The 16169-nt window shown below is 45.5% G+C and overlaps 1 protein-coding gene across 3 annotated transcripts in view; it reads left to right on the forward strand.

Moving 5' to 3' along the window:
- Positions 1-15449, forward strand: part of PIGS (phosphatidylinositol glycan anchor biosynthesis class S) — a 20100-nt gene extending 4651 nt beyond the window's left edge. For 2 of the 3 annotated variants that reach the window (XM_008066705.2, XM_021716918.1), the window contains 9 exons: positions 2897-2986; positions 3282-3373; positions 6087-6294; positions 7134-7276; positions 8714-8828; positions 9918-10063; positions 10634-10734; positions 12175-12385; positions 14243-14852. In XM_008066705.2, the coding sequence (XP_008064896.1) occupies positions 2897-2986; positions 3282-3373; positions 6087-6294; positions 7134-7276; positions 8714-8828; positions 9918-10063; positions 10634-10734; positions 12175-12385; positions 14243-14518 (1382 nt within the window). In that variant the 3' untranslated portion in view covers positions 14519-14852. Of the gene's footprint in view, positions 1-2896; positions 2987-3281; positions 3374-6086; positions 6295-7133; positions 7277-8713; positions 8829-9917; positions 10064-10633; positions 10735-12174; positions 12386-14242 lie in introns of all 3 variants that reach the window. The other variant, XM_021716917.1, reaches the window with a different exon arrangement.
- The last annotated feature ends 720 nt before the right edge of the window (positions 15450-16169 follow it).

The raw sequence follows: 16169 nt of genomic DNA on the forward strand, positions 1-16169 counted from the left end.
GGTCTCGAACCCGCGGGCTCAGGCAATCCACTCACCTCAGCCTCCTAAAGTGCTGGGATTACAGGCTGAGCCACCGAGCCCAGCATCAGTAATTCTTTAATATCACTTAATTCTCAGTCAATATTTAGATCACCCCAGTTATCTCAAAGATAACACAGTTAGTTTCACAGCTAGTTTATTCTCATCAAGATCAGTGCATTGCATCTTATTATATATCAGCTTCCCCCACCCCATCCTCATACACTTCTTTTTATACCGTTGATTTGTTGGATAAACCAGGTCATTAGTTTTTTTGTTTGATTTTTGAGTTGGAGTCTCACTCTGTCCCCCAGGCTGGAGTCAGTGGCATGATCACAGCTCACTGCAGCCTCAACCTCCTGGGCTCAGGCAATCAATCCTTCTGCCTCAGCCTCCTGAAGAACTGGGACTACAGGCATATGCCACTACATCTGGATACTTTTAAAATTTTTTCTAGAGATGGGTCTCACTATGTTACCTAGGCTGGTCTCAAAACTCAAGCAGTCCTCCCACCTTAGCCTTCCAAAAGTGCTGGGACTACAAGTGTGAGCCACTGCACCCAGCCTCTCAGGTCATTAGTTTTATAGAACATCTTACATTTGGGATTTGGCAAATTGCTTCCTCGTGGCTTCATTGAACTCATTCCTCATATCCATATATATATATATATATATATATATTTTTTTTTTTTTTGATTTGGAGTCTCACTCTGTTACCCAGACTGGAGTGCAGTGGCCGCAGCTTTGACCTGCTGGCCTCCGGCAATCCTTCCGCCTCAGCCTTCCGAGTAGCTGGAACTACAGGCGTGCGCTACCACACCCGGCTAATTTTTGCTTTATTGTAGAGATGAGGTCTCGCCAAGTTGCCCAGGCAGGTCTTGAACCCGCGGGCTCAGGCAATCCACTCACCTCAGCCTCCCAAAGGCACGGGATTACAGGCTGAGCCACCGAGCCTGGCTATATATATATATTTTTTTTTTTTTTTGAGACAGGGTCTCACTTCGTCATTCAGCCTGGAGTGCAGTGGTGTAGTCATGGCTCACCACAGCCTTAACTTCCTGGGCTCAAGCAATTCTTCTGCCTCAGCTTCCTGAGTAGCTGGGACTAGGCATGCTTCGTCACACCTGGCTAATTTTTTGTATATATATATTTTTTAGAGACGACGTCTCACTGTGTTGCCCAGGCTGGTCTTAACTCCTAGGCTCAAGTGATTTTTCTGCCTCGGCTTCCCAAAGTGTTGGAATTTCAGGTATGAGCCACTGCACTCAGCCTAGTATCCATATTTCTTATAAGCCAGTGGTTAGATCTAGAGGTTTGGTTAAAATCAGATTCAAAATTATTTAGGCAGGAATACTTTATAGGTGGTGTGTATATTATATCATGAAGCATATAATGGCTGGTTGTTCCACTTTGAGTGATGCAAAGATTATTTAGTGAGTTCAGGTATAATCAACCTGATCGCTGTATTTTAGAGTTTCCCATCAGCTTTTTTTTTGGTTGGAGTCTCACTCTGTTGCCTAAACTGGAGTGCAGTGGCACGCTCATGGCCACCCCAGTGTCAACCTGCTGATCTCCAGCAGTCCTTCCACCTCAGTCTTCAAGTAGTCGGAACTACAGGCATGCACTACCACGCTTGGCTAATTTTTGATTTATTGTAGAGACAAGATCTTGCCAAGTTGCCCGGGCTGGTTTCAAACCCCAGGACTCAGGCAATCCTCTCACCTTGGCCTCCCAAAGTGCTGGGATTATAGGCTGAACCACCGAGCCAGGCCCCCATCAGCCTTCACATGATAGTTTTAGTATCTGTTTGTTGCTGGAATCCATTTTGTTACCAGTTATAAAATAGCTTTTAAAAAATCGTGTGATTTATTCTGTCTGGAATTCTTCTATAAAGAGGAACTTTAAAATTGTTTAGGTTCAGTTTGTGAAGCTTCCGGGGCAAAAAAAGAAAAAAAAAAAACCAATCTCATTGGGATTGCCTTAAACGTATAGATTACCTTGAGGAGAATTGACATCCTTATAATTTAGTCTTTCCACCTAGGGACCTTGTATGCTTTTTTCCATGTTATTCAGATCTTCTTTTATGTTCTTCAGAAAAATCCTCAAGTTTTCTTCTCATAGTTTTATGCATTTATTCCTGGGTATTTTTATACTTTTATCATTATTACAATTGGAACTTTAAAAAATTTTTTTGTATTGGCTATTGCTGGTATTTATGCAGCTCTTGATTCTTACATATTCTTACATCTAGTTATCATAAATTGAACTTTTACTAGTTCTAATAGTTTTTCAGTTGTTTCTCTTTGGTTTTCTTGGACAATAATTATACTATTTAAAAAGTGGCCTTAAGTTTTATTTCTCTTTACATGTTATGTTGGTAAGGAACTTCAGAAAGAATGATACTGAATAATGATGAGAATAATAGATGAGATAGCAGGCATTTCTGTTGTATTACTGACTTTAATGGAATTGCATTTAGGATTTTGCTATTAAGTATGTGTTTATTTTTTATCAGGAATGTTCACTGAATTTAATTATTTTGGGGTAGCAGTTGGGATGACCATATGGTTTTTCTCCTTTCTCCTATTAATGTAATGAATATTGAAAGAGATTTCCCAGTGGGAAGATACTTCGGGCTGAAGGACCAGTGTGTGCACAGGCAGAGGCAAGAGCTGGGGCAGTTGGGAGAAGTGGGGTGCCATGTGTTTGATATCATCTAAGCAGAAATGATTAGAGTTGACTGTAGCTGTTTGGTCTTTCTCTACAGACAACCATCTTGCTGTCCTCAGATGCTGGACAGTGTTAGGGCAGGGAAGGTGGACAGAGGTCTGATACTTGATACTTGCTCTTCTTATCATGCTACTTTCTTTCCCTCTCAGACAAAATGAAAATTAAATGCCGTTTCCAGAAGGCCTATCGGAGGGCTTTTGACCATGAAGAAGAGGCCTTGTCATCAGGGAATGTGCAAGGTATGGGAAGGAGTGAGCACACCATTTTAACAAGAAGCCCTCTTTTTTCTTTTCTCTAAGTGTGTAGTTTCTATACTTTGTCTTACTTCCAAAACCTCTGTGGCAAAACTGGGAATGAGGTACATGGTAGGTTTTAGCCTGGTCCACTGAAGGTCAGAGAGAGGTTGATTAGCTTACCCAGGCTTGACCACAGTGTCAGCTAAGTGAATAAGAGGGGTGGCTTACACATTCTGTGGAGGCCAGTGGGAGATGGAATGGTGTTTTGCACCTGATTTACTACCGTTCTTGTCCTCAGAGGCAGAAGCTATGTTAACTGTGCCCCAGGAACAAGCGGAGGGCTCCCTGACTATGTACGTGATCTCTGAACGCTCCTCACTTCTTCCTCAGGTAGGGAAAGCGGAGAGGCTGTAGCCTTGCCTTATCCCTTCTGCTCATTCTCTCCTGGGTCACTTCTTGCAGCATTGCTGCCCATTTCTTCCATTTACCATAGAAAACTCTCCAAATCTTTTTTCTTTTTTTTTTTTTTTGAGTTGGAGTCTCACTCTGTTGCCCAGACTGGAGTGCACTCGACCTGCTGGGCTCCGGCTATCCTTCTGCCTCAGCCTCCCAAGTAGCTGGAACTACAGGCACGTGCTACCACGCCTGGCTAATTTTTGATTTATGGTAGAGATGAGGTCTCGCCAAGTTGCCCAGGCGGGTCTCGAACCCACGGGCTCAGGCAATCCACTTACCTCAGCCTCCCAAGCGTGGGATTATAGGCTGAACCACCAAGCCCGGCTCCGGCTAGTTTTTGATGTATTATATAGAGACGAGGTCTCTCCAAGTTGCCCAGGCTAGTCTTGAACCCATGGGCTCGGTAATCCACTTGCCTCAGCCTCCCAAAGTGCTGGGATTACAGGCTGAACCACCGAGCCTGGCCAATTGAAGGACTTTGGGTCTTTGTAAATTCAAGATTTGTATGCGGTTAAAGTGCCAATGACCATGTAAAGTGGAAAAAACTGTAGAATTAAAAAGAAGCTGAAAAAAAAAGAGCTGGCTGGATGTGGTGGCTCATGCCTATAATCCCAGTGCTTTGGGAGACTGAGGCAGAAGGATCACTTGAGGCCAGGAGTTTAAGACCACCCTGGGCAACACAGCAAGACCCCATCTCTACAAAAAATGTAAAAATGAGTCACCATAGTGTTGTACACCGGTAGTCCCAGCTGCTCAGGAGGCTGAGGCAGGAGATTCACTTGAGCCCAGGAGGTTGAGGCTTCATTGAGCCATGATCACACCACTACACTCGAGTCTGGGTGACAGAGTAAGAAAAAAAAAATGCCTTCAATGGGTTGTGAAATCTGCATGCAAACTCCTTACTCCTTTCTTCTTTGGTCTTAACTTTTTTTTTTTTTTTTGAGTCGGGGTCTTACTCTGTTGCCCAGGCTAGAATACAGTGGCACCCTCACAGCTACTGCAGCCTCGACCTGTTGGACTCAGGTGATCCTTCCACTTCAGCCTTATAAGTAGCTGGAACTACAGGCACGTGCCACCACACCCAGCTAATTATTTGATTTATTGTAGAGATGAGATCTCACTAAGTTGTCCAGACTGGTTTCAAACCCATGGGCTCAGGCAGTCCTCTCACCTCAGTGTCCCAAAGTGCTGGGATTATAGGTGTAAGCCATGGTGCCTGGCCATTTTTTTTTTAAAGTGATAGAGTCATGCTCCATCACCCAGGCTGGAATGCAGTGGTACGATCATAGTTCACTCCCAGGCTTAAGTGATTCTCTTGCCTCAGCCTCCCAAGTAGCTAGGACGACGGGTGTGTACCATCACACCTGACTAATTTTTGTTTTTGGAGAGATGGGATCTCACTATGTTGTCCAGTCTGGTCTTGAACTCCTGGCCTCAAGTGACCCTTCTACCTCAGCCTTCTAAAGTACTGGAATTGCAAACATAAACTACCACGCCTGGCATCATTTTCTTTTTAAACTTACGATGAAATACTTAATTCTTATAAAAAGCAAAAGAAAAAGTTTATTTTATTTTTTATTTTTTGAGTTGGAGTCTTACTCTTATCGCCCAGGCTAGAGTACAGTGGCACACTCACGGCCACCGCAGCCTTGATCTGCTGGACTTAGGTGATCCTTCTGTCTCAGCCTTTCAAGTTGCTGGAACTATAGACGCATGCCACAATGTCTGGCTAGTTTTTGTGATTTATTATAGATTTATTGTAGAGGTCTCACCAAGTTGCCCAGGCTTGTCTCGAACCCCCGGGCTCAGGCAGTCCTCTTGCCTTAGCCTCCCGAAGTGCTAGGATTACAGACTGACTCACCACACCCAGCCAAAAGAAAAATTGTAATGAATATTCACATACCCATCCCCAGCATACAAGCTACAGTATAGTGACATGGTTGGAACCCTGTGCATTTCCATGGTTATATCCCACCCCTGTTTAGTTCAAGATGACCACTTATCATTTTCTTGCTTTTCTTTAAAGTTTGATCACATATGTTGTCTCTCTATAAACAATATATTTAATTTTACATATTTTAAAATTTATATGAATGGTATAAAACAATATATGTCTTTCTGCAACTTTTTTTTTGTCCAATATTTATAGGTGAGAGAATCATCCATGATAATATGTGTAATTGAATCTGTGTATCATTGAATAAACATAATTTATCCATTTTGTTGCTAAAGGACACTTGGATTGTTTCTAGTTTTTTACTGCTAGAAATGATGGTAGTGTGAACATTCTAGTACTTCCTCAGCCACGTACCATTTTCTTACATCAAATTTTCCAGTAGTTTGTGTATTCTGTTTTTCTTGCTCTGCCATCTCTTAGTTTCAAGTTCACCGTTTTACCAGCCTGAAAAGATTTAGCTTCTTTGTAGATCTATCTGTGTCTACCAGAAAAGAGATGGGAACAGAAATGAGTAAAAGCGCTCATGGGTACTTATAGCTCAGAAATGCTGCTACTAGCTCACTATGAATCTCAGATGTGCAAGCCTGTTGGTCAGGTGCAAAAGGCCAGATTCTCGAAGATAGGAGCCAGAGTGCTTTTTGGCTTTCTTCTCTGAGGCATGGGCATTCTGTCCCTTCCTCACCCCCACAGGACACGATGAGCTACATTGGGCCCAAGAGGACAGCAGTTGTGCGGGGGATAATGCACCGGGAGGCTTTTAACATCATTGGCCGCCGCATAATCCAGGTGGCCCAGGCCATGTCGTTGACTGAAGATGTACTTGCTGCTGCTCTGGCTGATCACCTTCCAGAAGACAAGTGGAGCTCTGATAAGAGGCGGCCTCTCAAGTCCAGCTTGGGTAGAGTACCAGGCTTTGCCATAGGAGGGGACAGGACATGAATTCCATGGGGTAGAATGGGAATCTGCATGGAAACTTCTCACTCCTTTCTTCTCCAGAAGCAACTTTTTCTTTTTTTTTTTGTTTTTTGTTTTTTGTTTTTTTTAGTTGGAGTCTCACTCTGTCACCCAGACTAGAGTGCAGTGGCCGCTCCCAGCCACTGCAGCCTCAACCTGCTGGGCTCCAGCGATCCTTCCGCCTCAGCCTTCCAAGTAACCGGAACTACAGGCACGCGCTACCACGCCTGGCTGGTTTTTTGATTTATTGTAGAGACGAGGTCTCACTGCCCAGGCAGGTCTCGAACCTGCGGGCTCAGGCATTCCACTCACCTCAGCCTCCCAAAGGTGCGGGATTACAGGCTGAGCCACCGAGCCTGGCTGCAACTTTTTCTTAATGCACTCAGTTTTATCCTCATCCCAGTTTTATCCTCCTGTTGGTTCCATGATGGAAACCAGCCCCCATTCCAGAGGAGAAACAAGTTCAGCTCTGCCAGGGGGATAGGCTGCCCTTCTACATTGATTCACAGGAGCTTCTGACTTCCCTGATTCCTGTTTCTTTTTTTCTTTTTTTTTTTTTGAGTTGGAATCTCACTCTGTCACCCAGACTGGAGTGCAGTGGCCGCTCCCGGCCAACTGCAGCCTCAACCTTCTGGGCTCCAGCGATCCTTCCGCCTTAGTCTTCCAAGTAACTGGAACTACAGGCACGCGCTACCACGCCTGGCTCATTTTTATTTATTGTAGAGATGAGGTCTCGCCAAGTTGCCCAGGCGGGTCTTGAACCTGTGACTCCTGTTTCTATAGGTTACGAGATCACCTTCAGTTTACTTAACCCAGACCCCAAGTCCCACAGCGTTCACTGGGATATCGAGGGGGCTGTCCGGCAATATGTGCAGCCCTTCTTGAATGCCCTCAGTGCTGCTGGAAACTTCTCTGTGGACTCTCAGGTGAGACTGGGAGTGAGTGGAGTCCTTTTCAAAGTCCATACATATTTATTGTCTATTAGTTATAAGTCAGTCTGTTCTTTCATTTCTTACAGCTTGCTGATTTGCTAGGAATTTCCTTTGTGAGTGTATGTATGTGAGTGAGTGTCATAAGGATGGGTACTGGAGTGTGTGTGTGTGTGTGTGTGTGTGTGTGTATCCATCCATGTGCATTGTCCACTGAGGGCAGATTCTGGTATATTTACTTCTTTGTGTCCTTCTGAGGGAGTTTCATCAGTGCTTGTTAACCAACTGCCTTCCCTGTGGCTCTGCCTAAAACTGTACTCACCAGTTGTGCCTAGATGTTTTTTTTTTTTTTGAGTTGGAGTCTCACTCTGTTACCCAGACTGGAGTGCAGTGGCCGCTCCTGGCCACCGCAGCCTCGACCTCCTGGGCTCCGGCGATCCTTCTGCCTCAGCCTTCCAAGTAGCCGGAACTACAGGCGTGCGCTACCATGCCCGGCTGATTTTTTGATTTATTGTAGAGGTGAGGTCTCGCCAAGTTGCCCAGGCGGGTCTCGAACCCGCGGGCTCAGGCAGTCCACTCACCTCCGCCTCCCAAAGGCGCGGGATTACAGGCTGAGCCACCGAGCCCGGCTTGTGCCTAGACGTTAATGCCGTCAGTCCTCCTTCACGAATTTTTTTTTTAAACTTCCTGAAATATGTTAATGTAGTACAATAAAGATGTGAAGAATGTAGCTTTTTGTATTGCACTATGTCCTTGTAGGGAAAAACATGTGGGAGAAATTTTTGTCAGGTCTTGGCAGTGGGAGTAATTACTTCTGAATAACTGGCTTGATTTGAGTCTGTAGACACTGAATTATGCTGTTCTTTGTTTCCTTCTTTGTTTAAGCTGTTAGGAAACATGGTAAAATATGTGGAAGTTTTTTTTCCTTTTTTTTTTTTTGAGTTGGAGTCTCACTGTGTTGCCCAGGCTAGAGTGCAGTCTTATGCCCACAGCCACTGCAGCCTTGACCTGCTGGATTCAAGGCAGTCTTTCTGTCTCAGACTTCCAAGTAGCCGTAACTACAGGTGCACACCACCACACCTGACTAATTTTTTGATTTATTGTAGAGATGAGGTTTCACCAAGTTGCTCAGGGTGGTCTTGAACCCCTAGACTCAGGCAATCCTCTCACCTCTGCCTCCCAAAAAGTGCTGGAATTATAGGTGTGAGCCGCCACTTCTGGTACTATATGGTTTTCAAAGCCACATATTCAGTGTTTTAACTTTACCCTTAGCTTTGCTGGTTTTTTTCCTATACTTGTTTTCTCTGAGCCGTGATTTTGTCTCATATTTTGCTTTGTCCTGATTGTATCTTTTTAAAGCATCTAAAATATTTTTTCAGAGAAAGTGGAATATAAATCATAAACAAAATAACCTTCTCCCTCTTTGCTCTACAGATCCTTTACTACGCGATGTTGGGGGTAAATCCCCGCTTTGACCCAACTTCCTCCAGCTACTACTTGGACACACACAGCCTCCCCCATGTCATCAACCCAGTGGAGTCCCGACTGGGTGAGCTCCTGAGGATGAGGGTCTTTCTGCCAGGCCAGGGAGGAACCCTGATGTCTCAGCCAGGGGTTGGAGCCTGGTTATATATCATGGTGGTTTCTAGCTTAGATTGGTCTGAGGGGACTGGAAGACGTAGGTTTTTTTTTTTTTTCATGATGCTCTGTTGAGATCTCCATCTTCACACCCATCATAGCCAAAAGCATTAATTAAACATGATACCCAGCACTTTTTACAAATGAATGGCTCAGCTGGATCTGTCTCCCTGAGAGCCATCTGGGAAAGATACCTTAGGAAGGGCAATAGCAAAAGTACATTAAAGGCAGAATTTGAATTGACACTTCTGCTGATTGAGGTCAAAGAACCTTGAAACTAGGATTGTAGTTTGTCATTTTGGGGCTGGAACCTGGGAAGAATAGGTATGACTAAGAACTGTAAAACAGGCAAGCCAAATGAGTATATCACTAACTGGAATTGCAGACACCAGAGGTAGGCCATTGTGGGCCAAGGGTTATGAAGGGGTAGCATGTGAGATATTAGCAAATTCCTCCTCTATTCATTCATTTATTCATTCATTCGGTCAGCAAACATTGGCTGAGGGACTGCCTGTGTCAGTGCTGAGTATAGAGATAGAAAGGCAGTTCAGGCGAAGAGAACTATGAGTGTAGATCTAGAAGAGTAAGAGCGTGTAAACATTCAGGAAGCTCAGAGCAGTGTGGCTAAAATGCGAGTGACCAAAGAGGAGGCTGGCAAGGCAGGCAGGTGCCAGGATTTAAAGCTATCTGTAGTAATGTGGGTGCAATATGGCAGTGGTCAAGAGAACTGTCCTAGACTGTCAAGGGGAGTGTTTTAGAGAGTTTTAGATTTCAGGGGCCTTATAGGGCTAACGACTATATTCCATCTGTGTGATACCTCTTGGGAGAACACTCAGAAGCATTTTACCACAGAAACCCAGGACTGGGGGATATCCCAGTGACTATTGGTTGGGGAATCTGAGTCCCAGAGCAAGTGGCCAGCAGGTTAGAGGCTGAGCTGGAGCTTAATGCCTGGGTCCAACGTGTTGGTATTCTGCCTTCCCTTGTCTTTATACCACAGGATCTAGTGCTGCCTCCCTGTACCCTGTGCTCAACTTTCTACTCTACGTGCCTGAGCTTGCCCACTCCCCCTTGTACATTCAGGACAAGGATGGTGCTCCAGTGGCCACCAACGCATTCCACAGTCCCCGCTGGGGTGGCATCATGGTAATAGTCACCAGAACCCAGGCTTCTGGGACAGACAGGCATTCTCTGAAAACATGTTTCTTCTGTTTTTCTTCTGGTGTCCTCCTGGCCCAGCATATGGGTGGGGCAGGCACCATGGAGGTGGGGGTGCTGTGTGCTGATGCTCCTCCTCTGCCAGCCCTACTCTTTCTTATTTCTGTCAGCGTTTTCTGTACTATGGCCCTTTTGCATTTACTTAGGACAATTCTGTGTCTGTCTCAAATCTTGACCTTATTTGTAGGAGTCTTGCAAGGTTGAGAACGTTGTTTCCCCTGTCAGACGGGGAGTTTCTCATGAGTGAATATTCTCATTCACTATAATGACTGGGATAAGAAAAAAACTATTTTACAGAACTTTCAAGGAGGTAATTAGGATAATTTATTTAAAGCTCCTCCTAGTAGGTACTCAAAAAAAATAGCTATACCATTGGGTTTGTAGCTTCTAAAAAGCAGAGAATTTGTTTTCCTTTTCTCTCATGACCTCTATAGTGCCTAGGCTACAACTGTGCACAGTTCTATTATGATGCTGTGGCAATCTCATTCTTCCTTTCAGGTGTATAATGTTGACTCCAAAGCCTATAATGCCTCGGAGCTGCCAGTGAGAGTTGAGGTGGACATGGTGCGAGTGATGGAGGTGTTCTTGGCTCAGCTGCGGTGAGGTCCTGGGTGATCCACTTGGAGACATGGCCACCAAGAGTCTGACCGTACTCTTCTTGACTATAGAGGGGGGTTGCAGAGCAGAGTGAACTTTCACCTGGTGGGAATACCGTGACTGTACCTAGTGTCCCAAGGAAGCCAAGAAAGGCTTCCAAGGATCCCATCATCCTTCTCCTAAGAAGGGCTAGCAGCTGACAAAACCTGTTTTAAGAAAAATAGACTCATGGATGTCATGTCCATGAGATGTAATTAGGGATACTTAAGAAAATAGCTGTTAAATCTTGTGCTAACTTATCAATTGAGAGTGGCTGTCTGAAGCTCTGTGTTGAGGATTTTTTTTTTTGAGTCAGGGGTCTTACTCTGTTACTCAGACCAGAGGGCAGTGGCATGATCATGGCTCACTGTGGCCTTGACCTCCTGAACTCAAGCGGTCCTCCTGCCTCAACCTCCCAAGTAACTGGGACTACAATTGTACTCCACCACACCTGCTAACTTTTTTTTACATTTTTTAGAGATGAGGTCTTGCTATGTTGCTCAGGCTGGTCTTGAACTCCTCAGCTCGAGCAGTCTTCTCACCTCGGCCTCCCAAAATGCTGGGATTACAGGCATGAACCACTATGCCCAGACTTGCTGTGTTAAGGATTCTAATGCTATATCTGGGCTCATTAGGAAAGAGTTCTGATTGATCAGCGTTTTCTGTTATGAGTGTAAACTTAGAGAAGCATGGCACATGTGCCTTGCCAAAGGCTGTCCTGGATCATCCTTTAACGCTAAGTCCCATTGGCACCATTTGTCCACAGAGGGTAGAGAGGGCGAAGGGAACTCACTTGGTGTTATCGGAAGTATTTTGGCCATGGAACCTTTTTTCAAATAAGATCTTGGAAGTCTAATATAGCAACAGGCAAAAACAGAAACACTCTGGTTGAAGTAGGGGTTGGGGCTCTGGATTGCTTTGTATTGCCACTTACTCCTTGAGACCCTGAGGCACTTCCTCACAACTCCTATGGTTCTGGGTAGGATTGAAAATCACTGGCAGGCTGCAGTGACTCACGCCTATAATCCCGGCACTTCGAGAGACTGAGGTGAGGGGATTGCCTGAGCCCACAGGTTTGGGACCAGCCTGGGCAACTTGGCAAGACTTCATCTCTATAATAAGTCAAAAAAAAATATTAGCTGAGCATGGTGGCACATGCCTGTAGTTCCAGCTACTTGGAAGGCTGAAGCAGAAGGGTCACTTGAGCCCAGCAGTTCGAGGCCTGCCACTGCACTCCACCTTGGGCGACAGAATGAGACTCCCACTCAAAAAAAAAAAAAAAGAAAGAAAAGAAAGAAAATCACTGGCTTATGGCAGATATTCTAGGAATTTAGGAATTTTAGTTATCATCATTTCCACCATCTGCTCCTAACCACCTTGATTTTACTTCATTGTTTCCACAGGCTGCTCTTTGGAATTGCTCAGCCTCAGGTGCCTCCAAAATGCCTGCTTTCGGGGCCTAAGAGTGAAGGACTAATGACCTGGGAGCTAGACCGGTTGCTCTGGGCTCGGTCAGTGGAGAACTTGGCCACGGCTACCACCACCCTCACCTCCCTGGCACAGCTTCTGGGCAAGATCAGTAACATTGTCATCAAGGACGATGTGGCATCTGAGGTAAGTGGGCAGGGGGTGGATTCTATAGCATAGAGTGGTCAGTGAAGGACTGGGTGTGGTTAAGACCAGAGAGCCAGTTAAGGTCTAGGGTATATCCAGACATACCATCCTTAAGTGCCCTGGACTTCCTCTAGAAGGCAGCACCAGCTCCCCAGCAAAAGTCCAGATGACAATGTTACAGCTTGATTAGGTTCTTATGCCTACTGCTCAGAAGAATAAACACTGCTCCAAACAGCTGAGTGAGGAGCGCAGGAAATAATTCAAAGGCTAGAGTTTCTTGGGTTTTTTTGTTATTGTTCTTGTTTTTGATTCAGAGTCTCTAACTCTGTTGCCTAGGCTGGAGTGCAGTGGCATGCTCACAGCCACCCCAGCGTCGACCTGTTAGGCTCAGGTGGTCCTTCTGCCTTAGCCTTTCAAGTAGCTGGAACGACAGGCGCACACTATCATGCCCGGCTAATTTTTTGATATATCGTAGAGATGAAGTCTCACCAAGTTGCCCAGGCTGGTCTCGAACCCCTGAGCTCAGGCAATCCTTTTGCCTTTGTCTCCCAAAATACTGGGATTACAGGCTTGAGCCACTGTGCCTGGTGAAGACTAGAGTTTCTAAGTGGAATTTGGTGGGCCAGGGACTGCTGATTGTTTGATGATATGTCAAAAGTCTTCATTTTGCAGAGCTAAATATGACTGTCCTGGTATGTGTTTGGGGTCCAGATAGGGCTTTGGATCCATCAGAATCTGAGAAATATCTCAAATACTATTCTTAAGTTTTGCAATAGATGGTATCTATAAAACAAGTCCCATGACCATCAACTACTAGCCCCTGGGCAGTGAGCCATTGTAGAAGTAGTTTAGGAGGGAGGTATGCAGGAAGTGGGATCTCTGAAGACTGGAGCTACTTTTGTCCTTCAACCTCTACTCTTCTCTTTAAGGAGATATATGCAGTCTTAGGCTCATTGTTTAAGGGAAAATGTGTTGTTCAGCCTTGCTGTACGACTTCCCCTCTCCCCAGGGGTCAATTGCCCTCTGCTGAAGTGAAAGCAAACTTAGAAACAACGAATTTGTTAAATTCTAACCATAACTGCAGCTTTTCATGGCTCTGGTCTCCTCTACAGCTTTTACCCTGTGGCCAGATAATAACTTTATGTAGGTGGTTTCAAAAATATTAAGTTTGATCAGGCACGGTGGCTCACACCTGTAATCCCAGCACTTTGGGAGGTGGAGATGAGAGTATTACCTGAGCCCAGGGGTTTGAGACCAGCCTGAGCAACTTGGTGAGACCTCATCTCTACAATTAAAAAAATTAACCAGGCATGGTGGTATATACCAGTAGTCCCAGCTACTTGGAAGGCTGACGGAAGGATTGCCTGAGCCCAGCAAGTCGAGGTTGTGGTAGCCTTGATCATGCCACTGTACTCCAGCCTGGGTGGTAGAGACTCTGACTTAGGGGGAAAAAATGTGAAGTTTCTTTGTTTTTGTTTTTTTTTTTGAGGAGGAATCTCACTCTGTTGCCCAGGCTGGAGTGCAGTAGCATGCTCACAGACACTGCAACCTTGACCTGCTGGGCTCAGGTGATCCTTCCGCTTATTGTAGAGACAAGGTCTTGCCAAGGGCTTAGGCAGTCCTTTGGCCTCCACTTCCCAAAGTGCTGAGATTACAGGCATGAGCCACCATGCCCAGCAGAATATGAAGTTTCAAGCCAAAACTAAGAGAATAAACCATATCCCTTTAGACTGACTTGCATATGTCTTTGGTGAACTCCAGGAAACCTCCCTGGTAAATGGAAGACACAGTGAAACCCAGCACACTCTCTGCTAATGCCTAGGACTTACTGGTAACCCCCTGTCCCCTCCTTTCTAGGTATACAGTGCTGTAGCTGCAGTCCAGAAGGCGGCAGAGGAGTTGGCCTCTGGGCACCTGGCATCTGCCTTCGTTGCCAGCCAAGAAGCTGTGATGTCCTCTGAGCGTGCCTTTTTTGACCCCTCACTCCTCCACCTCCTCTATTTCCCTGATGACCAGAAGTTTGCCATCTACATCCCGCTCTTCTTGCCTATGGCTGTACCCATCCTCCTGTCCCTGGTCAAGATCTTCCTGGAGACCCGCAAGTCCTGGAAAAACCTTGAGAAGACAGACTGAACAGGGCAGCATCTCAGTAGGAAGCCGTCCTTTCTGGCCAAGGTGGGAGGCGTTAGATTGAGAGGTGCATATGTGGGACCTGTGAGGAATGACTTGTTCGTCTCTGGTCTCTTCTGTTGTTCTCCAGCAGCCAAAGTACAACACTCCAAGATGGGTTTATCTCTCCTTCCCTTCCCTTTCCCCTGACTCAAGTCCTTTCCTCACCCCCAGGAGCCTGAAAGGTACATTATCTTGGTCTCCCTATCTGTCTTGAACTTGAAGGCCTCTGCCTATCTCCTTCTGAGTCAGGTGCAGTTGTGTTTTTGCCCCGTTTCTCAGTGTAGCACACACTTTTGGTTTTGTTTATTTGTTTTGTAGAGACAAGGTCTCACTATGTTGCTCAGGCTGGTCTCAACCTCCTGGCCTCAAATGATCCTCCCACCTTGGTTTCCCAAAGTGCTAGGATTACAGGTGTGAGCCACTATGCTGAGGCTCACATTCTTAGACTGAAAGAGAGAATTAGAAGAAAGCCCTGGGTTGGATTCTAGTCACTCCCTTCCACACTTCTCTCTAACTCCTGAGGGAGAGCCAGCTGACTTCAGGGTACAACCTGACAGGAGTCAAGGAGGCAGTAGCTCAGGACCTGGGTGTGTGTGTCTGTGTGTGTGTGTGTGTGTGTGTGTGTGTGTGTGTGTGTGTGTGTCAGAGGTGCCAGAAAGTTCCAGATTTGGAATCAAACAGTCTTGAATTCAAATTATTATTTTTGCACTTATTGTCTGGAGAGCTTTGGATAAGCTATTTAATCTCTCTGAGCCTCAGTTTTTCACTTGTTCAAATGACACTGATGATACTTCCCTTACAAGGTGGCCATGAGGATTAAATATGTTAAGCATGTGAAAGTGTCTGGCATATATTAGGCTCTTAATAAACATTGTTTGGATATGAATTAGAATGGTATGAAGTATGAACATAACTCATTCTTTCTTCTTTCATGCATAAGTAAAGGTTTCCCACAGTGCTCCTCCTGTACTCACAGGTCTACCCTGCTTCCACATAGCCATGTGCCTTTCCTACCTCTCTGTCCTCAAGAGCCCTGGGGCGTGTAGCATCTACCTCTGCATTTTAGCAGGGGTTCTAAGAGAGAATAGCTTCTACCGTGAACGCCCCGAAATACTAACTCATTCATCAGGTCAGAAGAAAAAGTATTGAGCACCAGTGCAGGGAGCATTCTGCTAGGTGCTGGGGTATTATAGAGAACAAAATAGACAGGATCTCTGTTTTTATGATCTGATCTTTCAGGAGGAAAAGTTAATAACAAGAAAAAATAATTTCACATGATGTATTAGAAATAAAAAACAGGTTGATCAGTCAGTGACCGGAGAGAAGTGCTTTAGATTGGGTGTGAGGGAGGGGCTTTGAGCAGATGACACAAGCTGAGACCAGAAGGAGAAAAGAGGCCATCTAGAAAGAGCATTCAAGGAACCTGAGGCTGGAACTCGTTTGAGGCGCAGAAAGGAATGCTGGAACACAGTAATAGGAGAGGTAGTCAGGACCCCCTCTAGTACCGAAAAAGTATCCGAAAAAAATGAATGAAAAGCGGGAGGGGCAACCCTCGCTCCCCTCCTCCGCGCCGGCGGCCCTTCGTCGGGGCGGGGCCGGGTGGTGGGCGGGG

The sequence above is a fragment of the Carlito syrichta genome, unplaced genomic scaffold, assembly GCF_000164805.1.
Source record: "Carlito syrichta isolate Samal-C Ts95f unplaced genomic scaffold, Tarsius_syrichta-2.0.1 Scaffold309091, whole genome shotgun sequence".
Lineage (NCBI taxonomy): Eukaryota > Metazoa > Chordata > Mammalia > Primates > Tarsiidae > Carlito > Carlito syrichta.